The sequence below is a fragment of the Suricata suricatta genome, chromosome X (genome assembly GCF_006229205.1).
Source record: "Suricata suricatta isolate VVHF042 chromosome X, meerkat_22Aug2017_6uvM2_HiC, whole genome shotgun sequence".
NCBI classification, from domain to species: domain Eukaryota; kingdom Metazoa; phylum Chordata; class Mammalia; order Carnivora; family Herpestidae; genus Suricata; species Suricata suricatta.
In genome coordinates this window covers 95,885,547-95,911,867 of record NC_043717.1, presented here as the reverse complement: position 1 = coordinate 95,911,867, position 26,321 = coordinate 95,885,547, and the positions used below count along the sequence as shown (strand labels likewise).

Here is a 26,321-nt window from a genome sequence, read left to right as displayed (position 1 = left end):
GCTGGAGGTTGAATCACTCACCATTGGCCACCAATAAGCCAGTGACTTAATCAACCATGTCTATGTAATGAAGCCTCCATGAAATCCCCCAAGGACAGTGTTCAGAGGGCTTCCTGGTTCGGGAACTGCAACATTTCCACATGTCACCATGCTGGGCCCCAAACTCCACCAGTACAGAAAGGCTCCTTTGCTCGGGACCTCACCTTACATATCCTCTCATATCCTTTGTAATAAACTGGTAATCTAGTGAGTAAACTCGTTTCCTGAGTCCTGTGAGCTGCTCCAGCAAATTAACTGAACCCAAGGTGGGAGGTCATCCCAGGAACCTTTGATTTATAACCAGTAGGTAAGGTGTGTAGGTAACAACGTGGACTTGCTGTTGGCATCTGAAGTGGAGTGTGGTCTTGTAGGACTGAGCCCTTACCCTGTGGGATCTGTGGCTGTCTCCAGGTGGATAGTGCTACCCTTAAAAAATAAAACTGTCCATTACTTTGCTAGCACAAAGTGGGCTTACTTAAGAATAGCAGAGGATTGCAACCTGGAGTAAACAAGCTATGACAAAAACCATAGGCAAGCCAGTCTAGAAAACTAAGCAGAGGAAAGCTCTTTTATAGAGGAAAAGGGGCAGTTGGGAGGGCGGTTGTAAACACGAAGCCCATTGGAGTCAACTGGGAGTTGGAAGTATAGTGGCTTCTCATTGACTGTGTTGTAACAGTCTCTCATTGGCTGGGCTGTTGCTGGGCAGGGCAAGGAGGAAGCTTTTCTTCCTCCTGCCCCAAGAGTAAAGTACCATCCGCAGAGCAAGGACCACCTCTTCATGTTGAATCGGCAATTGACCAACAGCGGTAGGGTGTGAGAGCTGTCCTTGCCAAACCTCCCCACTCCGTCTCAGTGACGTTTCCCTGTAATAATTTTCACAAGTGTCAGAATTGAGAGGTATGGCAGGACACCCAGCTGGTGTCAGAGAATTGCTTTGGTGAGGTAGAAATAACCCCCACTTTAGAATTATCGGAGCAGAATATTACCTGGAAATTTTTATTCAGTAGGTCTGGGGGTAGGTTCTGGGAACTTTTTTTTTTTTTCAAAGAGAGAGAGAAAGAGAGAGAGAAGGGGAGGGGCAGAGAGAGAGAGGGTGAGAGAGAGAATCCCAAGCAGGTTCTACACAGTCAGTGCAGAGCCCGATGTGGGGCTTGAACTCACAAACAGCGAGATCATGCCCTGAGCTGAAATCAGGAGTCTGATGCTCAACAGACTAAGCCACCCAGGTGCCCCGGTTCTAGGAATGCTTTTAACAGGGGCTCCAGGTGATGAATCTTCCCTTCAGGCAAATTTTGGAAACCATGAAGTAAAGCATTATCCTCAGGAATTTGCAATGAAGGCTTTGATTCCTAATGTGGAATCTCAAACACACATACCTAAGTAGTAGAGTGTAAAGGTTTTTAATAATAAAACAGACCTTACATTTGAAGAGCATCCTAAGTTACATTATCACACCTGCTATAAATATTACCACATTAGAATCTCCAAAGAGCCTAGTAAACTGGGTGGGCCAAGGATTCCTGTCCCCATTTTAGGGATGAGGAAACCTGCCAGAGTGTCACTTGTAATTTAATTGGAGCAAAAACAAATATGCATTAAGTGATGCAAGAATGACACAAAGCCAGATGCCTACCTTTGCAAAAGCATTCTTTATAACACAGAATTCAAGGTCTGAAGGGATATAGAGCCCTAGGATAGCCTGAAGCAAATAGGAGTCCAAAGCTTCCCAAAGGGGGAGAGATTTCTGCATCTGGAAACTGTTATTTTCTATGTCATCACGAAATTTGTCTACACTGAATTCTCATGTGAACCGTACCAGTTACATTTTCCACAACCACGTATTATACCACAAACCAGTCTGACCTGCAAGGGAAGTACAAGCTTTGGTCCTTTTGCAATTGCAATGCTCTGCTGTCTAACCAGTTTGTTTTTGCAAAATGACATGTGGCTGGGTCAGGATGAAGATGTCCCAGTGAGGCCTGGCCTAGGCTTCCTTCTGGGCCTACTTTGGGCCCAGTGGATACAGTGGAGTCGAAGGATATCATTTCATCCAATTTTACTAATGTGTTTTCTGGATTAGGCCTTGTGCTGGCAGCCGTGGTCACTCTGAGGAATTCATGCTCTAGGGAGGAGAGAAAGGAAGACATAAAACACAACTAGTGATTGCCTAAGTCAGGAAGAATTGCAAAGCACAATAAGCAATGTTCTACGGTGAAGGAGCAGGAGTTAATAGTGCTCATGGAAGATCCTGGAAGGCTTATTGGAGGAAGTGGTATTTCCGCTGGACCTTGAAAGATAGGTAGGTATTCCGAAGAGTGAGAAGGAAATCCAGAAGCAAAGCCATCAGAGACCTGGGCCCAAAAGATCTACTGGCAGCCCATTGCACAGGTGGGGCAACTGGGGGGGAATTCTTTGGGTCCTATACATGTGGGCAGGGGACCAGGGGCAGTTGCACCTTACCCTTCCTTTCTGAGCAGCTTTAACTTTTTAAAAAAATGTTTATTCATTTTTGAGAGGCAGAGAGAGACAGAGCATGAGTGGGGGAGGGGCAGAGACAGAGGGAGACACAGAATCTGAAGCAGCCTCCCAGCTCTGAGCTGTCAGCACAGAGCCTGATGCAGGGGCTTGAACTCACGGATGGCAAGATTGTGACCTGTGCTGAAGTCGCCCCAACAGCTTTAACCTTTAATTCTGAGTGTTCCATCTTTAAGGATATTTCAAGGGGCCTATGAAAAGTACAGTGTGGCTTCTTTTCAAGAGGGAGTGTTTTGGGCAGGCAGCGTTGTCCCAGGCCCCACTGTCTTCCAGGAATGCCTGGTTTATTGGATTAGAGCATTGGGTGCATCAGGAAAGGATTACAGAAGACCTTCTATACCATGCTGAGGGGTTGTAGGGACTTGCCAGACATTGAAAGGTTTTAAACAGTTAAGTAACAGGTCACCTATACATCTTAGATAAGATAAACCCCTTTGGTTGCCTTCTGGGAGATGGTGTGGGCAGAGACAAGAGGGGCAGGAGAGCGCCCAACCAGGAGGCTCCTGTAGAGCTCCAAGCAAGAAGTCACAGGGGGCCACACAGAGCCCCTAGCACTGAGCACGAAGTGGAGAAAGGTGGTCAATGAGATGTGTCTCAGAGGTAGAATCCATTAGCCTCGGGTACTCACTAGATTTGGGAGGGGAAAGGGGAGGGAATCAAGGGTGACTGCCCGACAAGTGCAAAGAAAGATGACCTTCGGTAAGTCTCAGGTCTCCTCAAGGGGCAGCAGGCGGAGAGAGGAGGGGAGGGGAGGGAAGAGGAGGGCCTGACTGCTCCTAGGCAGCAGGAAGAGGTCTGGGGCGCAGATTAGGAAGAAACTCATAAACTCTAGAGGCCAGGTGGCAGTAAGGAGGCTCCGCCCCCGGCTCCGGTCCCGCCCCCGGCTCCACCTCTTCTCCCTCTTCCCACCCACCCCCAACCGCAGCTCATCCTCGAGGGCGGAGAGAGGTGGTATTTGAGTCCTCCGGTATCCCAGCAGGCAGTGCAGCCTAGAGACGCTGACAAAGGACCGGAGGAGCAGTCGCAGCTGCTTTCCGAGGAGCCGGTGTTGCCGAGGTGAGAGTTCTCCACCCCCCCCCCCCGCTCCCCCGCCGTCCCGTCACCCACTTCCTCCGACTTCGGGAAGACGTGGAAGTTACGTTGCCGCGAGACCCCGCGCAAAGAATGAGCCGAACCCAACCTCCGAGCTTGGCTCTGTGACTGACGGCGGGGCTCCGCGGCTCCGGGATGCGGGTGGGAGGTGGGAGCGGGTAGATGGGGTCCTTTCTGCCCCATCTCTCACGGTCAGTTGCCCGGCTGCCGGCGGATCGCGGCTCCAGGGTCGGGTCGGCCCGTGCGTGCCTTTCTGGTGCCCGGGCGGAGGCAGCAGGGTCGGGATCCTCCCGGCGCCTGCCAGGCAGAGTTCGGTTGCCCCGGGGATGTGACTCCAGGGACAACTCTTTGGCGGATGTTTCGAGGAGGGCTGCGGGAGGGAGGTGGACTTCCCATTCGGGGTGACACCGTCCTCGCCCTAACTCCTCCTTCCTCCCACCCAGCGGGTACCCCCCGGCGAGCAACTGGAAGGAAATCCCTGGGGCCGGAGCGAGGCGTCCCGGGATGGCCGGAGGGAGGTGAAAGTGGGGTGGCCAGGCAGGGAGGGCGAGCGAACGCCTTCGTGGAATAGTGACGGGGGGTGAGGGTGGAAGGGGTACGTGGCCTGCATCCGTCCCCCTTCCTGGACCTCCGCACGGATCCTGACGGTTGCACCAGCTGCTCGGCTGTAAACAGGCTCACATGACCGGTTTCACATGGAGCCGGCCCGGTGTGGGGACGACGGCTGGAAAGGCTGGGCCCGTCAGGTGGAGCTGAAGTCCTAGAACGGACCGTTTGATACCCCCTCTCCTGCCCTCCAGCCCTTAATCAATGTTCTGCGGTTTCAAAGTAACTGACATCTGCCCTCTCTGGACTGAAGTTGCATTTCTGCCCCAGTAGAATCTAAGAGACCTCACATTGGGGAGCCAGAGGGCAAATAATAAGTAAAAACGTCCCGATTTTGGACCTTTGAGGGAAATCCGAGATGGACGCAGACCTGGAAAATGGGGATCCTTTGGATCTTGCCTAAAAAGCAGTCCTGTTTTGTCGGAATGCATTGCGTTCTTAATGGGAATTCCAGACGGAAGAGGAAAAGTCTACTTTTTCAGCCAGGGCACACCTGGAATTTAATATATTCTTGATGATGAAAACCTTGTCCACATTTCCTTTAAGTGCTTGACCAGAGAGTGAACACCAACTTTTAGATTACATATATATTTGGTAGAAAGCAATGGGAAGTTTGGAAAACAGGAAACGGGGCCGAATATGCCTTTCAAGTAGTTCACGTCTACACACCCAAACAGCCTACAAGATCAAACTAGTTTCTGAAGTGTTTCTAGAACTCTGAAAAATACAAAGTTTACTCAAATACCAGGATGTTGGAAAATCTGGAGTTTCTCAAATCTGTAAGGGCTAGTGGTGATAGATTTCCTTTACATGTAATATATAATTAGATGTAATGGACAATCTTCAGTGTAAAGGTATGCCTTTGTAGGCAAAGACGGAAAACAGAACAGATATCTTATACAAGAATGCATGTTTCTCCCCTCGAATTGTTCATGCACGTTTTCTTTTCCAATTTTTTATTTTTTAATTTTTTTCTCCTGAAGTTTTGATATTTAATTCATTTCTGAAAACAAGAAACTAAAAGAAAAGCTTCCCCATCTTCTAATAGCCCAATGAAGTAAGTAATTTGCTACTATTCTTTTTCTGTTTGTAAAATGTTTAAGATGGAAAATAGAGGAATTTAAAATCTTGTCTAAAATTTAAGTGAACTGATTATCCGTGTTGCTCTGAATCGTGTTTTGCCACCTTGTAATATTCTGGAAAAGCTTGTCCTACAATAAATAGATGAGGTGATTTACTCTTTGAGGCCCTCTGTCTCCTCATCTGTAGTTTGAAAGTTTTGTTTTAATCTCCAGGGTGCTTGATAGCTCTCAACTTCCATAAAACAGTGCAGTTTTTAATCGGGAACTATTCTTGGAGAAAATAAGTTGGTCAAATAAGCCAAGATAGTGGTATCAGGTGGAAAGCTTATGGTACATAATGAGAGGTAACCAGAGTCCCAGTAGAAATATGAATTGTGCTTGGCAAATTCTCATTAGGTAAATTAGCCATATGGGTTGTGTCTCTCACCTCTCAGTCAGGAAATTGAAGATTGCCACAGCTAAATCCTGCCCCCAAAGTTAGAAATAACGGGTACCCCCGACTTTCTTGACCGTCAGGGCATAGTACAAAGTGATTCTTTCCTTCATTCCAGCTTCTTCCAGAATTACATGGACTGTGTGATCAGTGATAATGTTAGGATGAAAAGAAGGCTCTCTGCAGGGTCTCACCTTGTCAGTGCCTTGGTTGGGACACCAGAACCGATGCCTATTTTCAGCTTCTCAGCATTTGAAATTTAATTTTGCCAGCACATCCAAAAATTGTCAGTCTCAAGGATTGATTCTCACTAACCAAACTCAACAAACGGATTTTTATGTTAGTATGAACGCCGGCTTACTAACTTCTAGTGAGAAGTCGAACTGCCCAGCTGGCCAGAATACTCGCTGGGAAGCCAGGGCACCGTTTGCTTTTGACACTGTGGAAACACAGACCTTGCTCCATCTCCCCCTTTTCCTAGGGAACATGTGGAACACTTCTTTCAGCAAACACCTAGTGGTTGATGCCTCCGGCAAGGTCGCTAGTTTTATCTTAAAACCTAAAAACCACTTCGGTCACACCTTTTGGATATATCCTCGGCACCTGATTGAATCTGGGCCACCTGTAAAATATCTCTAAACTGTTTCCTCCCCATTCCCACTGCCTTCATCTCCGCCCTGTCTTCATGTCACATTTCATGAAGAGTCACTTGGTATTTTTTTTTACTGTAACTACTCTGGAGTTAGGTGCTTTGCCTGACTGCGCAGCGGCAACCGGTGATTCTACTTGAGATCTTACCTCAGCAGTTCTCTGCTCAAAACCCTTCGGAGATTTTTCTCATTGCCCGCAGCAGTGGTTCTCAAAGTGTGGTGTGTTACAATCATTTGGAGGGCTTGTTAAAGCACAGATGACCCGGCCCCACCCCAGAACTTCTGGGTCAGTAGGTCTAGCTTGGGACCCAAGGATTTGCCTCGTTAACAACATCCGGGTGAAGCTGCTGCTGGTCCAGTACCACATGCTGAGAACCACTGGCTTCCAGGATCCAGCCGACACCCCCGAACTTGGCTTCGAGGACTTTTCACCATCCCTTGCCACCCCCCCATACATGCTATTTTTTAACCACACGCAGTGCCAGAGCTCGTTTAAGAGTCTCTTTCGTGCTTCTACACATATTCTTCCTGGAATTCACCCCCCTCTCCACTCCTACTGCAAACTCCTATTTAAGGCAGACCATCACTTTCTTTATGCTAGAGCTTTTTCATCCACCAGCATTTTAACATGGTCACATGATATCCTAATTAGTATGTATATGTGGTTTTCATGCTAGACGGAGTTTTTGGAGGGCTGAGACCATGTTTTCGTCTTTGCTCCATCTTCCCTAGTACAGCGCTGAGCATATAGTAAGTGCTCAGTTAGTGTTCCTTGAATGAATTTGTGATTCGAAAACTCTGCAGAGTGCCATAGGTAGCAACGTCTGTGTTTCATATAATGAAGTAATTAACATGGATTAATATGGATTTCGCTTTGAGAATTGCACATACATCTTGAAATAACTGAAGACCTTGAGATCTTGTAAAACAAAGGTTGGAAATAACTAGTTTATGAAAAATGTGGTTTAAAAAATGTTTATTCATTTTTGAGAGAGTGTGAGCATGACAGGGGCTGGGGTAGGGGGACTGAGAATCTGAAGCCAGGTCTGTGCTGCCAGCAGTGAGATGTGGGGCTTGTACTCACGAACCCTGAAACCATGACCTGAGCTGAAGCTGGACGCTCAACTGACTGAGCCACCCAGGCACCCCTAAGAAAAATGTTTTTTTTAAATGATGCTACTGGATCGCATCTTTATTATTATTTTTTTAATCTTATACACTACCCAATGTTTACAGTGTATAGACTGCTATGAAGTCTTTGACTTTGGTAAGCCATCAAAGTACATAGAAAACCTAGAAAATGTGTAAAAAACCAAATAGCCTAATATTTGTACAATGAACTATTTAGCCTATAAACATCAGAACACTGCTTGTGAAAGACTTCAGGAATATACTGGCCCTTAAAAATCCTAATAGACAGTACTGGAAATTTAAAGAGGAAGAGAGCCGAGTTGATGAAATGGGAAGGAAAGTGAGGTTTTAACACTAGCGAGACTAAAGCAAAAGAACTTATTGCACTTAACTATTCAGTATTTAGCTGGCCACTGGCAGATGGCACCAAATATGGAGGAAGCAGATATCCTGTGTCCAGATAAAAGGGAGCTGGCCCAGAGGTGGAGTTGGAAGCCTAATCAGGGTAAACACAGGAGCCAGAGAACGGGCGTCAGTAGCTGCTTTGAAATGAGTGGTCCTGGCGGATTCTTGTGCGGAAGTGCTTTAAAGTTTGAAACGGTTAGGGATAATTTGAAGCACAGACTTCTCCAGAAACTAGTTTAATTTGATTTTTCTTGCAGCCCTCCTGTTTCCAAAAAGCCGGGGGGGGGGGGCAAATGACAACATGCTTTCAAAGTGGTTTCTGTTGGAAAGCTCCATTTTGAAATCTGTAGAGGGCAAAGGTTGGGAAGTTCCCACTTATCTCTGAGTCTTCCCTTTTCCTTCTGGTCAATCTGAAGTGAGGAAAACAGAAAGTAATCACACTTTGGGGTGCCGGTCTCCCTGGACGGATAGTAGAAAGTGCGCGAAGACTTTATGTGTTTAGGCTTTTGTGTGTGTAAGACAGAGAGTAGTTTGCAAACTGGTCACAAGGTGGTGTACACACATCAGATTTTCTTTCCAATTTCATTCATGATTGTGTTCCTGTGCCTTTGCACAGAGGAAAAGGACAAGGTCGTTCCTGCATCGCCAGCTGCAGTGTCTCCCCATAAGGTTGGGGCTATGGGGGAACCTAGGTGGGCACTGAGGTGCCAGGGTTGATGATAGGGGAAATGGGAAGGAGAGAGGGTGGGAGGTGTGGGGAGACGCAGCGGGGAGTGTACATTCCCTGTTCTCTTACCTGCACCCGCAGCAAGTAGCTACTGTAGGTTTACTGCCCCTTTAACTGGGATCCTTTCCTTGTCCTTTATGGCCTATATGTGCTCAGCTATGAGGAAGAGGAATGTTCCTTGATGGAGGAGACTGCCATTAGTAGACACCCATAGGCAAACTGATAAGTTCAGTGTCTGCTAAGTGCGTAACCCTGAGGTTGGGTCTGTGTACGAAACAGAAAAACAATATGGCATTATGCTTGAAGGGGGGGGGGCGCGGGGTGGGGGGCAGGGAGGGAGTCGAAATGCATCCACCCAGAGCAAATGTCAGGATATGTAATCAATACAGCCAATACAGTAAAAGATAATGTCATAAAAATTAGTGATCTCTGCAGATCAGAGAAGTAGAGGAAGACCACAAAGGGGGAACTTTGAACTGGGCTTTGAAGAAAGCATAACACTGGTGTCTAGAGAGGAAGAATAAAATACGCCTTGGGTATTCCTGCCACAGTGAATAGTTTCGGAGAGCCGAAGCTGTCCTTTCATAACCAGGAAAAGAAAGTGTGCTCAACTTAGTCCATGAAATTGTCTCTCCATTTCCTTATAAAATTGAAGAGGAAACCCATGCATCAAGACTTGAATTTTGGACCCTCCTTTGAGAAAGCCTCTCTTCTGGAAAAGCAGGGAAATTTTGTAGCCATGAGGGCGTGTATGACAGTGAGCGCCCCAGGGACAGGACTTTGGAAAGGAGACCCAGAGGAGACAGTCACTGTGTAGGGAAATGTGAGTCTGGAGACCAGAGATCTGCACCTTGTGCGACCCTGGTAAGTCCCTTAACTATCCTGGCTTGTTTTCCTCTGAGGGCAGATGAGTTGGGCTGGGAGCCAATACCGTTCTTTGACTCTGTGTGTGTTTGACTTGGTCAAAGCAACCTCCTAAACCGATTTGTAGTAAGGTTTTACCGGCTTAGTATATAATCTCTCCCCAGAATTTTTGCACCTCATCATTTTGCAACACAGACAGAAGCAAAGAGAAAGCGTTAGTCTCCAGAAAACCATTAATTAGAGGCAGGTGTGATGCTTCATTATGTTTGTTGGCAGAGTCTCTACTCTTGCTCTTGGTGACCTGGTGCTAATTCCTCTCCAATTTCCATTGGTTGGAGTTCAGGAGGCAATTTATATCTTCGCCAAGATAAGTGAGACATGGGAACAGGGCTACAAAAAAGAAATAATAAACTGCTAAGAGCCAATGAAATACTTATTTAATGGTGATTGGGGGATAGACAGCCTATTCAAAATTAATGGGGAAAGGTGGACATATCCAACTTGGAAAGAGAAAGCTTCAAAATGAAAAGAAAAAAAAACGAATTCTACTAAACCATTACATAGAGCTAGCAAAACTTCCACTCTGACAGATGCCAACTAACGTCCCTTTAGGGTTTGAATGAAGAGTTTAGTGCTTGTTCTGTGTGGTTAACTTTGACTTTCCCGTCAGATTTATAAAGCGTGTCCTACTCCTGGGTTACGGAAGTTTGCACGTTTTCCTCAGTTTGCAAGTCCTCTTAAACCTTTGTTTTTCTCACTGTAATGTGTTTCTGTCGCATATAAAATAATTTTAAAGAATTGCAACCATTGTATTTAACAGTTTGAAGTTTTCAATGGTATTAATGGATCACGAAATAGAAAATGCAATTAACTAGGAGATTTGTCACACATTGTTTATAAATTCCTTCTTGAGTTTCCAAACTGGTGCCTTTTTCAAATTAGACCCTGGTAGAGTGGTTTAATTAGACATTTAATCGAACCTAATTTTATTTATTTTTTTATCTTAGAGAGTGAGCACACTTAGGGGGATAGGGGTGTAGGGAGGGAGGGAAAGAGAGAGAGAGAATGAATCTCAAGCAGGTTGTATGCTTGGTGCAGATCCTAATGTGGGGCTCGATCCCACGACCCTGGGATCGTGACCTGAGCTGAAATCAAGAGTCGGATGCTTAACTGACTGAACCACTCAGGTGCCCTCTCAAATTTTTGTTTTAAACTTTTGAATAGGTATTCAAGAGTTCAGAATTCAGAAGATAAAGTTATCCAGAGAAAACTCCCCCCCCCCAACCCTGTCCCCAGCCACTCAGCGTGTCCCTCCAGGGGCAGCCCTGGCTCTCCTTCCGCAGCTACTTCACCCACAGCCAAGAAGTCCCCCTACCACACGAAGGGCAGCATACTCTATCCTTGGCATCGCATCTTGCTTTTCTCACTTAACACTACCCTTGAAGATCAGACCATATCCACACTACACAAAAGAGGTTCCTCTTCTTGACAGACGCCTGGTATCCCAGAGAACGGCCATATCATACTTTATTTCAGGAATCCCCTTTGATGGACAGCTGGGCTGTTTCCAATCTTTTCCTATTGACAACAGCTGACCCTTACCGAGTGCCAGGCTTTGTTCTGTGTACTTCACGTAAATTATTTAACCCTCAGTACTGAGGATTAACAAACCTCCACAAGCAAGATTTCACGCAAGAGGAATATTTGTGGTGGATAAATTCCTAGAAGTAGCATCTTTTAGCACCGAGGACACACGCCTTTCCTTTCACCATGTGTCATCAGTGAGCCCATGTATGGCCCTCTCAGCAAGGTTAAGGACATGCCTGGTTGCTCCCGCCATGTGCTATCAAACGTTTTAAAAATATTTTTTAAATGTTTGTTTATTTTGAAAGACAGAGAGAGCCAGAGAGCATGCACAGACAAGCAGGGGAGGGGCAGAGAGGGAGAGAGGATCCAAACCAGGCTCTATACTGTCAGCAGCCCTGGGATCGAGCCCCGCACTGGGGATCGCGATATCAGGACCTGAGCAGGAATCGAGTCAGATGCTTAACTGACTTAGCCACCCAGGTGCCCCTCAAACTTTTTGATTTTTGCCAATCTGACAGGTAATAACATGTATTTCAGTGTAGCTTTAGTTTGTATTTCTCTTGTGAGTGAAGTTACAGATCCTTTGGTAAGTTTAAAAACAATCTGTATGTCCTTTTCTTCTTTTTTTTTTTTTTCTTTTGAGAGAGAGGGCTCAAGTAAGTGAGGGGCAGAGAGAGTAAGGAAGAGAGAGAGAGAGAGAGAGAGGCAGGGCTCACCCCCAAAGCGGGGCTCATGTTCACCTGGTACAGGACTCAAACTCATGAATTATGAGATCATGACCTGAGATGAAATCAGATGCTTAGCAGACTAAGCCACCCAGGCACCCCATATGGTTTATTTCTATAAAATATCATAGCATTTGCTCATTTTTATATTGAATGCTTTTATATAGTGATTTTATATTTCCTCTACATATAGTAGGGAAGTTAGACATGGCCTACGATTGAAATGTTCTTTTGGCTTTGTGTAAACGTTTTTTGTCTTGCAGCATTTTGAGAGTTTTTATATAGTTGAATTTATCAATATGTTTTGGTGTCTGGTTGTTAGAAAGCCTCAGATTACATTTTTTTAAAAAAGTCCCATGGTTTCTAGTGTTTTATGGTTTTTTCCCCCTACATTTAAAACTTGGATCCATTTGGAACTTACCCTAATAATAAATTTTAGAATTTTACAAGGAGTAAGGGATGAATTCATATTTTTCCTCCTAGATGGATACCTGGTTTTACCAACATGTATCGACAAAACTGTTTTCCATAAATCAAAGATGCCATCCCACCATTTCTCATAAGCTAAATTCTCATCCTAACAGAGTTTCAGAATGAGATGTTGAATATAATTTAGTGATGGCAAACGTGTTTGTTCTGTTTCTGATAGCCAAGCTTACTAAGAAAGTAATAGAGCTAATTATTTCCTGTTGAGAAAAATATGCCAGACTTCTGAGAGCACATTATCCAAATAGAAATGTGTATGGCTCTTAGCGAAAGAAAGAAATTCGTGGCAAATACAAACCCAAAATTAGAATGATTTCATCAGATGCTCTTCAGAATGGTCTGTTTTTCTTGTATTCTAACGGACAATCTGGTGGAGTAGAGACGCTGGGCTAGGTAGGGGCAGGAGTCCTGCGGACATTACGGTCTCTGTCAGTCTCTTCCTAATTGAATAACAACAGCAAACCTTTAGAACATTGCCTAGCCTACAGTCAGTGGTAAAAGCATTGCATGTATTAATTAATTCAGTATATGTAATTAATAAAAAGCTTATACTCTATTGTGAATTATACCCATATTAAGTATTATTACTAATAAAAATGTCTTGGTCAGACCAAACCAACACAAAAAGCAACCCAGGCTGTCATGAGCCACATGTACGCTACAAAGTATAAGGATAGGAAGTAGGGCGATGATCTGGGAGAGCTGGGAGAGGATGACCTTCCCAGTGTTGTCCTTCGCCTGCGCATTTCTGTGACTTGGCATATGCCATTCCCTAGGTCAGAAAGCCCTTCCTACCTGTGTGCTGCCCCGCCCCCCCCAGCCCCGAAATATATCTCTTTTTCTTTTCAAGCTGCCTCAATTGTTATTTCCTGGCCCCTCTTCCAAGTAGAATTATTCGTGTAGTCTTCTGATTGCCTAGCACTTTATATATAGGGGTCTGCCTTGTAACAGGTAGCTTAAATGTCCCATCAGTTAGACCTGAGTCTTTTCAGGGCAGAGCCCTCCGTATCTCTGCACAGCTCCTGACAGAGTGGCTGGCTTGTAACAGGTGTGCAGCTGAAAGGAAAGAAGGAAAATGTGAATTCATGATTGCACAGTATCTTATTTGATAAAAGTTAGAAAGGCCTCAGGCAGAATCTGCACACCAACCCCTGATAGCCGGTAAAAAACCAAACAGCTTAATCTTCTGTTCTATTTCTCTTTGAATGTGTGGGAACCTGAACACAAAGTATTAAGTGGTTTGTGGCCTTTGTTAAAGGTATGAATCTACCGAGTGAAACTCAGACACTTTCTGTGATCGTATTGTTTTAGCTTCTGCATTTTCAAAAGCCACATTCTTAGGATGGTAGCTAAATAGGAATGTTGTTGATTAAAATTAGCCTGGGAAATAAACACAGAAACATAACACACATCAGACAGTCAGATTTCTGCCAGCTACAACCATTCAGAACATACTCAAGAACCCCAGAAGGAGTCCAAAAGGTCTCTAAGTTGGAAGCAAATAGCTCTCACGAAGCCTGTGCACTTGACGTAGGAGGGGAGGCACTGTGCCACTTGCATGCCACAGCCTATTTACTGACTTTGAATCTTCACAGAAGACTCCCAAGGACTCCTTAACAAGTCTGGATATTCAGCTTCCTTTCAAGACATTTTTGCTTGTCTTGGGTTTTCGGCAGAAAAAAGATGAAAAGCACTCTCCTACCCAATGCTGCCAGAAAGCACTAACTAAAGCATTGTTGAAATGAATGTAAAAGTGAGTCTCATGTTTTTCTCCCATAAATCATGGAAACTGACTTTGTTTTCTATTCTTTCAGTCTTTAGGAATTCTGGTTAGCTCATATAAAGTCAGTTATGACAATACTTAATTTATTATTCTCCTTTTTTTTAAAAAAAAGTTCTTTAAGAGAGAGTATGAGCAGTGGAGGGGCAGAGAGAGGGAAGGAGGGAGGGGAGAGAGAGAGAGAGAGAGAGAGAGAGAGAGAAAATTTCAAACAGGCTCCATGCTCAGCAATCCCATGACCCTGGGATCAGGACCTGAGCCAAAATCAAGAGTCAGATGCTCAACCAACTGAGCCACTCAGGCACCCCTGATTTATTCTGCTTTGTAAGAAATCCGAGGTTTTAAAAGAGTGATGTCCTTTTGATCTCACCTCTTTGAAAAAGGGTGATTCAATTGAGGTAGAAACACTTCTTTAGTCTAGGATTTATATATAATTCATCATGGGTTGAAATCTTGAATGTGAAAGGAGTGTGGGTAAATTTCCTTGCATACTTTGGTACGAGCTCTATAAGTAGGCCCAGAGGAAAAGCCCAAAGGTATCTTTAAGTGATTTGGGGACGTATTTTAATGCAAGCTGAACATGCTTTTTGTGGAGGGACAACAAATGAAAACAGGTAACATTCGAATTCCTTGTCTCTTCTCTTTCCAGATTGCCAAAATGCTTTGGAGTTTTTAAGTAACTGACTTGAGAAAAGTCCAAAATAGATTTGAGACCCAACACAGAGGCTGCAGGAGGGGGATTCAGTGCCAATGCATCAACAAAAAAGACAGCCAGAGTTAGTGGAAGGAAATCTTCCTGTTTTTGTGTTTCCTACGGAGCTAATATTTTATGCAGATGACCAGTCAACACATAAGCAAGTGTTGACTCTGTATAATCCCTATGAGTTTGCCTTAAAGTTCAAAGGTGAGTCTCCCAGGTCTGTTTCATGGGTTTTCACTCGTCCCTACTAATTTTCTACTTGTAGAAACTAATTTTTAAAACACACTAACGGCCACTGTGACTTTTTCTTTCAGTTTTGTGTACGACTCCAAATAAGTATGTTGTTGTGGATGCTGCAGGTGCAGTGAAGCCGCAGTGCTGTGTGGATATGTAAGTCAGAGTCACTTCCTGGTAACATGTTTTAAGTGTTAATATTCATGTATTTAACTCGAAAAGGATCTCATCTTAAAGCTGTTCCCACATAGGCATTTATTATATTTTGAATTTTTGCTGGAGCTTTTAGTCTCCAAATTCTTCAGAAGTCCCTAAGATTCCAAACAGGTCGGCCAAATACTTAAGACTATTTCACGATGTTGTGGCTCATAGTTGGGTTAACATCTCCACGAACATTTCCTCATTGTTATGCTCTTTAGTCAGAACAGAGTCATTTATGAAGGTAAACTTCTAACTTATTCCTTTAAATTTCTCTAGCTATAATAGGGAATTTAGCTTCCTTTGGAACATCCTATTATAGTGACATTTGCAAAACTAATAATGGCACATTCACAGAATGATAGTAATAGAAGTTCATCTGAAATGATTCAGCTAATAAGCCTGGACGTTTATCTATACACACAGGAAGCCAGTGTATAACGACTCATCTGTAAAAGATTATCTGAGTTCTTCCAGATAATTCCGTCATAAGAGTGTCAGATGAATGATTGTTTGTTCAAGCTGTTCATATTTTAATTTTCACGTTAGAGCTAGTGGTGACCAAATGAATCAACTGACCAGCTCTTAATTTAAGCTACCAAGTAAACTGTATTCATTTAAATCTTCCATGAGAATGAGAAGCACAAATTTTTTTTGTCTGAACACATTTTCATCATCTCCTACCTGTGAAATGATGTATCTTTAGAGGACGTGTTTTTGCATGGTTTTTTTTTTTTATTTTCATTCACTACACAATAAGCAAGGACTACCCCCAAAGAAATGTAGACTCTTGCCAAATAAATGTATTATTTTTGACCTAATTGGTTTGTGTTCTCCATTAAGAACGGAGCAAAATAAATAGAACTGTAGACAAGTCTCATAAAAATTGAAGTGCTTTAGACTCTCTGCAGAGGGATATGGAAGTGCGTTGTCAGCCTTCTGTTGGCGCTGCTCATACTGGGCTATTTGCTTATTCAATGGCTTGTTTTTACCTGCTCCTGTGCATAGACTTGCAATTTTAAGTCTAGGTGAGGTTTGTTACTTGAATGATAAGTGTCAATAGAAATCTATGAGACTTTTGTGAGGAAGAAAGCATTTTACATACACGTCCTATTTACTAAGGATTGCTGCCCACAGGTATCAAGGGAAGAAATGCCATTGCTAAAAAGGAATTTTCTTCACCTATGTATTCTTTTACTTCAGACTTCAAAAATGTTTTTAAAGTTTATTTTGAGAGAGCAAGTGGGGTAGGGGCAGAGAGAGGGGAGAGAGAGACTCTCAAGCAGCGTCTTCAGCGCAGAGCCTGATGCGGGGCTCGAACTCACAAACCATGAGATCAGGACCTGAGCCAAAATCAAGAGTCTGATGCTTAACCAACTGAGCCACCCAGGCGCCTCACTGAGGAGTTTTATTCTATGTTGCAGAGTATGTGTTTGCATCAAATATTTTATTAAAACATTTTTTAAGTTTATTCATTTTAAGAGAGTGAGAGATTGTGCAGCATTAGAGGGGGAGGGGCAGAGAGAAGGGGAGAGAATCCCAAGCAGGCTCCATGCTGTCAGCACACAGAGCCCAACACGGGGTCAAAATCATGACTATGAGATCATGACCTGAGCCAAAACCAAGAGTTGGACCCTTAACCGACCAAGCCACCCAGGTACCCCATGCTTTCATCAAATATTTTAGAATCACCCATTTCCTTTTGGTCTATGCTGTGCTTCTTTTATCTTTTTTAAACCATCATTAACAAATTTCTGCATTTGAGTGATTGGTTATAGTCAGTTAATGTTCTCCTGTATGAAATGTCTTGCTGAATTCTGTTTGACAGGCCCCCCGAAACCTAAACAGCATTTATTTGTTTAATGTTTTCAGTGTGATTCGTCATAGAGATGTTCGATCCTGCCACTATGGTGTAACGGACAAATTCCGTCTTCAAGTTTCCGAGCAAAGCCAGAGGAAGGCTTTAGGAAGGAAAGAGGTTGTGGCTACTCTTCTCCCGTCTGCAAAAGAACAACAAAAGGAAGAAGAGGAAAAAAGGATAAAGGAACATTTAACCGAAAGTTTATTTTTTGAGCAGTCCTTTCAACCAGGTAGTCTTTGGTTTGTTTTAAAGCCCTCCAGAGGTCTTAGGCATTTCTAATTTGAAAATAGGGAGCTGAGAATAATTACTAGAAAAGTGATCTGCCCCTTTAAACCTAATTAACTACTTCTAAACTGAAGCTAGAGGTCTGGTACCTAACCTCAAGCAAGAGGCCTCGAGCTAGCCGTGAACCGGGCAGGAAGCGTCTGGGCAGCCAAGGCCGTAAGGAGACGGCTGCTCTAGCCTCTTCAGTGTGTGCGCGCCCTGAGGACCCGGCTACCCGCTTCGTTGGGCTAGCACAATTTGGCAATTATATACTTTTGTTTCTGTGACTTTCCTGTATCCTTTCTCATTTAATTAGTTCGAAGAAGGAGAGAGAGATGGTGTTTGGCAATAGGCCAAGCTTGGTACGCTGTTCATATTATTTTGAAAAAAAAATCTCATTAAAGTTGAAGTTAATTAAACTAAGTAGATTATAATATCCCCTGTGGGCTATTAATTGAATCCCTCTCCATTCCTCATTTCCTTCCAGCTTAGATATTCAGAAGTGTTATGATATATTCTCTCAACATTGACACTATCCTCACATTCAACTCTTTGGACGTCAGTCCGCCTCCCTCTTAACTTCTCATTATCTCCTTCCAACCCTATTACAAGAGGAGGAAGATAAAATTTTCCATAGAAAAACATGGAAACTTTTTGATAGTGATAGATGAATGTGATAGCAGCTGCCCTTGAAATTGCAACATTATTTATGAGGAATGAAAAACAAATCTACTTGTTACATTAATTCACAGATCCTTATCAGTTTGTTCGTCCTAGAGTGTTTATTTGGATAACGAAGGGAGTAATGCCGCTTTGATTTACTGCGGTCAAGGGCAAGCGTCCTCTCTGTCCACGCAGGGAGTGCCCAGATTTGCTGGTGACACCAAGCCCAGGGCTTGTCCCAGCAACTGTTGACTCACAGGACCAGAGTTTCAGCTTTTGAAGCTGAAAGAGGACCTCTGGTAAATGTCACTTTGATCTCCGATCAGTACTGTGAAGTTGACTCATAATTATTTATGAAATGCAAGATTCCCCCTTTAAAATGCCTTCTCTAGAGTATGAAACATCATATGATGAGTACGAGTATTTGTTTTTTTGGTGTTAAATTCATAAATGCATAGTTGGTTCATTCCTGTTTTTAACAGACCAGTGTATTTTATTTTGAAAAAATTTTGTTTAATATTTGTTTATTTTTGAGAGAGAGACAGACAGAGAGACAGAACACAAGCAGGGGAGGGGCAGAGAGAGAGGAAGACAGAATCCAAAGCAGGCTCCAGGCTCTGAACTGTCAGCACACAGCCTGCCCTGAGTCTTGAACTCACAAACCATTGAGATTTTGACCTGGGCCAAAGTCAGAAGCTCAACCAACTGAGCCATGCAGGTGTCACAGTAGCCCAGTTTAATAGCCAAAAAACATAAAAGTTAAACATTCAATTATCTATATCCTTTTTTCCTTTAGTTTAAAATTTATTAGAATTCTGGTGAAAATCATGCTAAAAGGTTAAATAATTACAGTGTGTATTAAACTGATAAGAACAGATACTACACTTGATCTTAGCCAAAAGGCTGAGAAGCGATAATTACAGTGTGTATTAATTGAGCATTTTATTCTTATTTTACTCTGATTATGATCCTTTGGTATCTGAGGTATATTAGAAAATTCTAAGTGTAAAATCAAAGTAGGTAAATGAATGAGGTGATTTCTGTTTTGGAAAAAAAAAAAAAAGTCTCTCTAAGCCATTCGTGTCAGGAAGCTCCCTGAAGGCAAGCACCTTATTCGTCTTGTTGACCGGCAGGTCCTTGGCACCTAGCACAGCGCCCGGCACAGGGCAGTTACCCAGGAAGTGTGTACACGGCCTTCACTGGGACAACTGGACTTCTCATCTGGCAGAGTCTGTTGGATTGGTTTTCTTTGTCTTTCAAAGTCCATGGCTCATGCCAGCCTTCAGAGCAAGGGGGACACCGCAGTTGAGCCTCATATGAAGTCCTCACCGACCTGTTCAGGTAGTAAGCAGTTACCCCAGTGTTTCTAACGTTGCAGGAAACTGAGTAAAGTTTTCTTCTTTAATAGAGTATAATGGTGACTGAGTCTATGTTGACAAAGTGGTATTTTTCACTTCTCCTGTTTATTAAATTAATAGTACATTATGTCTGGTTTCCAGTTGCAGGATTCCACAGATTTTCATTAGGTTTCTCTAAATTGAAATGTTGAAACAAATTGAGATCGTCTGGGGGGGAGGTTTTGAACTGTCATTAGTTTTGCATCTCTTTAGCTCAGAAAGATGTCTATTAGACAAATTACAAGTGTAACAATGTTGTGAGCCTCCATGAAGTAACCAGAAAATGGTCAAAGGCTAGATCATGAAAGATCCAGATTTTATACATGTATTGAAAGGCAGTTAAAATGAGACGTTTCTTCTTGAGTTGATTGTACGAGAAAAGACACAGCAGTAACAGATTCAAAAAGGAAAACGGTACCTACAGTCCCACACACTTAACAGATCTGCTTATGTAAGTGTTCCGTGTTACTTTCCAGACCTTGTCTGTGTGCATAAATACATTGATATATATATTTTTCACTTAACAGAAATTTAAGACAAACCCACAAAGCATACCTTTACAAAATACCACAGCCCAGGTTTATTAAGAAGATGTTCTGAAGAGATGCAGGTGCATCTTAGTGAGTTTGTCTTAATTATATTACTAACAAACTGCTAGGTTTGACCTAGTGAGAGGCTCAAATCTATTTCTGAGACGAAAACAGTTATAGAACAGTATGTATATTATGGTCTCATTTATGTTAAAAAAAGTTTTTACATGTTTATATGGGTATTTATAAAACCTGAAAGGACCTATATCAGGCCTTAACAGTGCTCCCTGGAGGAGGAGGAGACTGACCAGGAAGCGTCGTTTCCTCCATCTCTATGAAATCTTCACAACAATCTTGTAGTTTCAGCAAAAAAAAAAAAAAAAAAAGCTATTTCCATTTTGAAAGATTTCAAGCATATGAGCAAATGTGTTTAGAATTTTTCTAAATACTAAAAATTCCTTGAAATGATCTTTATTGTGGATTGGTAGCCAGCAGTGTAGTTTTCATAAACAAATGTTTTCCTTGAAAGCTCATCTCTGCAGCAAATATAAAGATAACTTCATTTATTAACCAAAATAAGACTTGTTTTTAGGTATTTGTGCTATGGTTTCATCTCAAGCAATAATCACTCTAAAATTTGAATTTGTTTTCACCTACGTGGCTTTGGCAAGGCTCAGTTAAACTTCATGCAACAGCTAAGGTTTTAATAATTTAGAAAAGCTGCATTTAATAATAAAATGAACAGTGTTATGTCATTAATAAAACACAAGATTGTGTTGCTGTTGCCTATTCCTTTTAAGGAAAGAAGTGTAGTGGGAAAAGCTAGATGACAGAATGTACTATTATTGGGTTTCTTAAAAATATGGGTATGAATATTGTACACATACAGCCAGAACAGTAGAATAGCAGGCCTGATCATGTTGTTTTTTAATTTTCTTTGATTGTGGTAAAAACACTTAACATGGGATCTGCCCAACGCACAAACGTTTAAGTGTCCAATATGATAACATTAACTATGGGTATGATGTTGTACAGCAGATTGCTAGAACTTACTCGTTTTACCTCATTGAGACTTTATGCCCATGATTAGTATCTTCCATTTTAAACACACCCCCAGTCCCTGGCAAGCACCATTCTACTCTCTGAGTTTGACTCTCTTAGATGCTTCATGTAAGTGGAATCATGCAGTATTTGTCCTTCTGTAACTGGTTTATTTCATTTAGCGTGATACCTGCTGATAGGATGTTGCTTTTGCTTTCTTCTTGGCTGTAAACGGAGCAGAGCAGAGGACAAGGATTTTCACAGGTAGCTTTAAAACACTCAGGTAGTGCCTTTCTTCTACTTTAACATTTTTAAAAATGGTAGCAGGATGCTACAGTTATTAGGACCAAAGCTGTCTGGAAACCTACCTAAGGTACTCCGAGAAGGCAGTGCGCTCCAAAATGGAGTAGACACAAGCAATACATTGGGGTACAGGAAGAAAATATCAGAACTTCGATTTCTGTCTATTTCTAGCCCATTCGTTAAAAATTCTATTTGTATATTTTATACATATATACAGATGATGCATGCTTAAATACTTTTACTGATTAGGGTGAGGTTGGGGGTGTGGGGGTTAGAATGGTGACCTTTCAGTAGGAACTTGCTACCTCATCATGCCACTTCACCATTCCATTCTGTACTGACTCAGAAGTTATGGGCTTCTAGATAAGTCTCCATGGAATGGAAATATTAGGGAAAGGGTCAGAGAAGTCAGATGAAACCAGAATCCTGGTGAGTGGTGGACAGTATATGTGAACCAACTTTAGTCTTAAGTCATTTTACAAAGCAAGCTCAGGGGCGCTTGGGTGGCTCAGTCGGTTGAGCGTCCAGCTTTGGCTCAGGTCATGATCTCACAGTTTGTGGGTTTGAGCCCTGCATTGGGCTCTGTGCTGACAGCTAGCTCAGAGCCTGGAGCCCGCTTCAGATTCTGTGTCTCCTTCTCTCTCTGACCCTCCCCTGCTCGTACTGTCTCTCTCTGTCTCTCAAAAATAAACAAAAAACCATTAAAAAAATTTTTTTAATAAAAAAAAAAGCAAGCTCAGAGATTTTTGTCTTTTTACAGAAAACAGAACTGTCTCCTCAGGACCTAGTTTACTGACCGTCTTCCTGGGAGTGGTGTGCATTGCAGCTTTGATGCTTCCTACGCTGGGGGATGTGGAATCGCTGGTGCCTCTCTACCTCCACTTAAGTGTGAATCAAAAATTAGTGGCCGCTTATATCTTAGGTAAGTGTTTTAGGCTCAGAGGTGGTGTCCCATGCTTTTGGGGTAATAGTGGCGGTGGTGCTGACACTTGTGTATTTTTTTTTCCAGAAAAACAGGTAACATTGTTTCAAAAGCATGTGTTAAGGTGTCCAGATATAGATGATAGAATGATAGATGGTTATACATTTTTTTTTTCTGTTTCTTCCTCTCAAAAATAGATTGAAGTTTTGGCTTACATTTAGTTTTTTTTTTTTAAAGTTCATTTATTTAAGGAATCTTTACACCCAATGTGGGGCTTGAACTCATGACCCCAAGATGAAGAGTTGCACACTCTTCTGAAGGAGCCAGCCAGGTGCCCCTACAATTAGTTCTTTGTAGCCTATTGATCTAGTACCTAATAGTGTATTCAGTTATTTTCATTTTGCTGATTTTCAATGGTATAAAGCAAGTAAAAGATGTAAAATGCATATGTTCCACAATCCAGCATTTTTACTTCTAGGAATTGATCGTAGGGAAACGCTTTGGCAAAGTGCCTTGTTTAACATCGTGAACCTTTCTTTTTAAGCCAGTTCCTGTATTTCCTGTTAAATTACTCTTTCAGCCATCCTAGCTTAAAATCTATTACCTTAACTGAACACAGGTACTCAGTACCTGCCGTGCGTCAGGGATCAGGATTCTGGTGATGACAGACTCTGTCTTCATAGTCTCCTGTCTGAGATGCCAAGTCTTCAGTATTCTCTCAGTATTTCTTGGTATGCTCTTTTACTTTTAATGTTTAGAGAGAGAGCACAGGTAAGGAGGGGGTAGGGTATGGGAGGAGAGAGAGAATCTTAAGCAGACTCCATGCTCAGCATGGAACCCAGTGTGGGGCTTGATCCTACAACCCTGGGATCATGACCTGAGCTGAAATCAAGAGTCGGATGGACGCTCAACCGACCGAGTCACCCGGATGTCCCTTCTCTCTCTTTTTAAATTGAAGAATTGTCTTCTAAATACACCACCCTACCTTCTGTCTGTGTCCCTTCCCTTCCTGTTCCCCCCCGTCCCCCGTGCCCTTTACTTTCTCCCAAATGCTCCATCACATTGCTGCCACCACTCCCTACGTGGGAGCCTTCAGTCCATAGGAAGAAGTATGAGTCCACAGTTTGGCATCTGAGGCTCTCCACACTCTGTGACCTCTTTGAGCTAATCTTGTCTAGCTGATTCCTGGTATAAATCCTGAGCAGAGCCTGTTAGACTATTTATTGATCCCCGAAAATCTCATCGAGAGGCCGCTCAACGTCCTTGCCCTTGCTCTTGCCATTGCCTCACCTGAAATGCCGTCTCTGTAATTTATCACTCACCTTTTTTTTCTTTTACCACTTATTTAGGACTGAGTGTATTCTTACATCATTAAATTTTTATGGTTGTTTTTTTTTTTTTTGTATGGAGTCTCTTCGAAAGAGACACAGCGAACAGGAATACTGTGCTTCTGTCTCTTTGTGGCCCTAGAGCCCTGGGATACAAACAGGCTCGAAATGTGTTTGTCGATGAGGTTGGCTGGCTTTACTGACACTTTAAAATGCCACGTCTGCTATTATTATGGCTGATGTGACTGGATAAAGTGGGAGGTATATTCGATGGTTAAAAAATTAGCTGTGGCCAGACAGTAGTGATTTAATTAAAATCTATCCAGTGACTGCCCATTGGTATAAATTGGATTTCTTTTATATAATATCAGCTATTCAAACTGACTTTGAATTCTCAGTAGAGTGCCTGTCCATGTGCTGTATCTTATTTGCTCATTCAGGTCTAAACAGTTACTTACTGCATGGAAGATTTTGTAAAATGCGTGGCTTTAACTGTTCAATTTTTCTTCTTTCAGGTCTTATCACAATGGCCATACTTAGAACATGAACAAGGAATTCAGTTGACCTCTGAAGTAAATTTATCTTGCAAATATGAATGTGGACTGCCTTTGATCTCTTTCACTCCATTAACATGCTACCAACTGTTGAGTGATTTACAATAATTGCAGATGTATAATATATATTTTAAATTAGTCTATAATTTTATTTGAAGGACTCTAGCACATCGTGATACAGACAGCAAGGATGCTTCTGAGTGACACCTAGGAGATCATTTGAAAAAATTCTTTTTATATCTAAACCTATTATGCAAAAGACTTCAAGCATCTGTTATTGTCTCCTTTTTTTTTTCTAATTCATTTTGAACATGAAGGTCCTATGTCCTTCAGTTACAGGCGTGAAACATAAAATGGCCTTTCTTTCTTGACTACAAACATCAGTGTTCCTATGTAAATTATACCTTGTCCTCTGTTGTTACCAACAGTTGCCATGGTGTTTCTAAAATTAAGTTTTACAGTTAATGCATGGAAGATACACAAAGAAAAAGCATAATAAAATGCTGAGGGATCATGCGTGTCCTATCCTCAGATCTCCCAGAAGACCAGCCATATTTAATTCATCAGGTGAACTACACAATAGGTTGTGGTCCAGACACACAGCATGTGGGTTTTTTTCTTAACCCTCGGAATTAGGATGCTTCTCTGTTTGGTCCAAGAATTCAAAAGGAAGGTAGGCATTTATTTAGTTATTTGGTTCACCCTGGCTTTACCTCTGGATAATGCTTTACGTTAACAGGAGGAAGAAAATCACTTTATCATTTCTTCCTAGCCCTTTGCCTGACCGTAAGCCACTTGCCCAGACTGGGATGACCAGGTGCTGGGGGTTTATGTGGAGATGTTTTTCACCTTTAAACTCCAAGCCAAGTGTAGAAAATCCTTGATATGTGTCTATTTTATATCAATCATGGAGATATTTTTTAAGTTTGTATTTATTAAAACAACTTTACCAAAAAAAAGTCCCTAAAGCACAACTATTTACATTTCTTTATAGCGTCTCTGATCTTGAACATACATATGCAATTTTAACTGTTGTTATCATAATAACTGATCTTCTGACTTAGAATTTTTTTTTAAATTTATTTATTTATTGCGAGAGAGAGAGTGTGTGCACATGAGCAGTGGCAGGGCGGAAAGAGGGAGAAAAGAGAATCCCAAGCAGGCTCCGTGCTGTTAGTGCAGAGCCCGACGCAGGGCTTGAACCCACGAACTGTGAGATCATGACCGGAGCTGAAATCAAGACTGGAGCAGAAATCAAGAGTCAGACACTTAATCAACTGAGCTTCCCAGGCACCCCTTGACTTAGGATTTTTCTCTGCAAGCACAATGCCTTGAGTCTCTTGAAAATCATCTTTCAGATCTTTTTACAGAACAAACTTCAGCACTGCTACTGTAGTGTTCTCGAGGAACAAACACAACATATATGCCTGAGGTTGGTTTTTGCAGGAAATAGTACTTTGCTTCTAAAGTAAAAGCTTTTATGTTTACTCTTTCATAGAAAATCTTAATTGTTTAACCATTTGCGGAAGATAAATCATTAAATGGATCATGTCTGTACATTGTGTAATGACTGAAAAGCACATAAATGTAATCTATTTTGAACTTTGTAAAAAAAAATTATGTTTGGAGGCTATCCTTGTTTCTCTGTCCCTTTCAAGTCCTCTGTGTGTGTATGTGTGTGTGTGTGTGTGTGTGTGTGTGTGCGCGTGTGCATCTGTGCACACGTGTGTCTGTGCAAGCGCACGTGTGTGTGAGATAACCCATTGTAAAGGACAGAAATTACTTTTAAAAAATAAAATGGAGACCTTCCGAGTTTCACATTGACTTACACATTTTATTTGAGTGACCTCTGAGGAACTCAAGTTTTACTCTCCTGTTTCCTAAATCTGTCTCCTACTCCTGTGAGTTAAATAGGAGAAATAAGGAGTGTTTCTTAATTTACCAAGGGAATTTGTCTAGATTTTTGAATAGGTAAGAGTCACATGCTTCAAAAATCAACTATCAAAAGGTATACCGGGTTACCTGGCTGGGTCAGTCAGTGGAGCATGTGACTCTTAATCTTGGGGTTGTGAGTTCAAGCCCCATGTGGAGTACAGAGATTACTACTTGTCATCGCCATCCACCTCATTCATTGTCCACTCAGCCCCTTTCAAGTGACTACTGTTGTTGGCTTCAATATGCCTC

General features: G+C 42.4%; 2 protein-coding genes and 1 pseudogene across 10 annotated transcripts in view; 1 reads left to right on the top strand and 2 right to left on the bottom strand.

Moving 5' to 3' along the window:
• Nucleotides 1–3,518: 3,518 nt before the first annotated feature.
• On the top strand, nucleotides 3,519–25,273 carry MOSPD1 (motile sperm domain containing 1). 5 transcript variants are annotated; one of them, XM_029930413.1, is made up of 8 exons: nucleotides 3,519–3,630; nucleotides 9,356–9,564; nucleotides 13,958–14,115; nucleotides 14,792–15,046; nucleotides 15,157–15,232; nucleotides 17,147–17,364; nucleotides 22,094–22,255; nucleotides 24,099–25,273. In XM_029930413.1, the coding sequence occupies exons 4-8, from the start codon at nucleotides 14,893–14,895 to the stop codon at nucleotides 24,128–24,130; spliced, it is 642 nt and encodes a 213-aa protein (XP_029786273.1). In that variant the 5' UTR covers nucleotides 3,519–3,630; nucleotides 9,356–9,564; nucleotides 13,958–14,115; nucleotides 14,792–14,892; the 3' UTR covers nucleotides 24,131–25,273. The 5 variants fall into 5 exon arrangements, with proteins under 5 accessions (XP_029786273.1, XP_029786271.1, XP_029786272.1 ...); XM_029930411.1 differs by lacking the exon at nucleotides 9,356–9,564 and adding an exon at nucleotides 5,256–5,329; XM_029930412.1 differs by lacking the exon at nucleotides 9,356–9,564.
• Nucleotides 9,927–26,321, bottom strand: part of LOC115283916 (protein FAM122A-like) — a 97,192-nt gene continuing 80,797 nt past the window's right edge. For 3 of the 5 annotated variants that reach the window (XM_029930409.1, XM_029930405.1, XM_029930404.1), the window contains 2 exons: nucleotides 13,341–13,418; nucleotides 12,627–12,802 (listed from right to left, as the gene is read on the bottom strand). In XM_029930409.1, coding sequence (XP_029786269.1) covers nucleotides 12,718–12,802; nucleotides 13,341–13,418 — 163 coding nt within the window. In that variant the 3' untranslated portion in view covers nucleotides 12,627–12,717. Of the gene's footprint in view, nucleotides 9,955–12,626; nucleotides 12,803–13,340; nucleotides 13,419–22,938; nucleotides 23,000–26,321 lie in introns of those variants that run through there. The other 2 variants (XR_003905092.1, XM_029930407.1) reach the window with 2 other exon arrangements.
• On the bottom strand, nucleotides 18,871–18,977 carry LOC115284533 (annotated as a pseudogene).

Excerpts from the sequence above, each read along its gene's own strand:
- MOSPD1 (XM_029930410.1), top strand. The coding sequence starts at position 14,893 with ATGCATCAACAAAAAAGACAGCCAGAGTTAGTGGAAGGAAATCTTCCT. Across the intron at positions 15,233-17,146 it reads CCGCAGTGCTGTGTGGATAT|TGTGATTCGTCATAGAGATG; the intron begins GTAAGTCAGAGT and ends TAATGTTTTCAG. Across the intron at positions 17,365-22,093 it reads TGAGCAGTCCTTTCAACCAG|AAAACAGAACTGTCTCCTCA; the intron begins GTAGTCTTTGGT and ends GTCTTTTTACAG.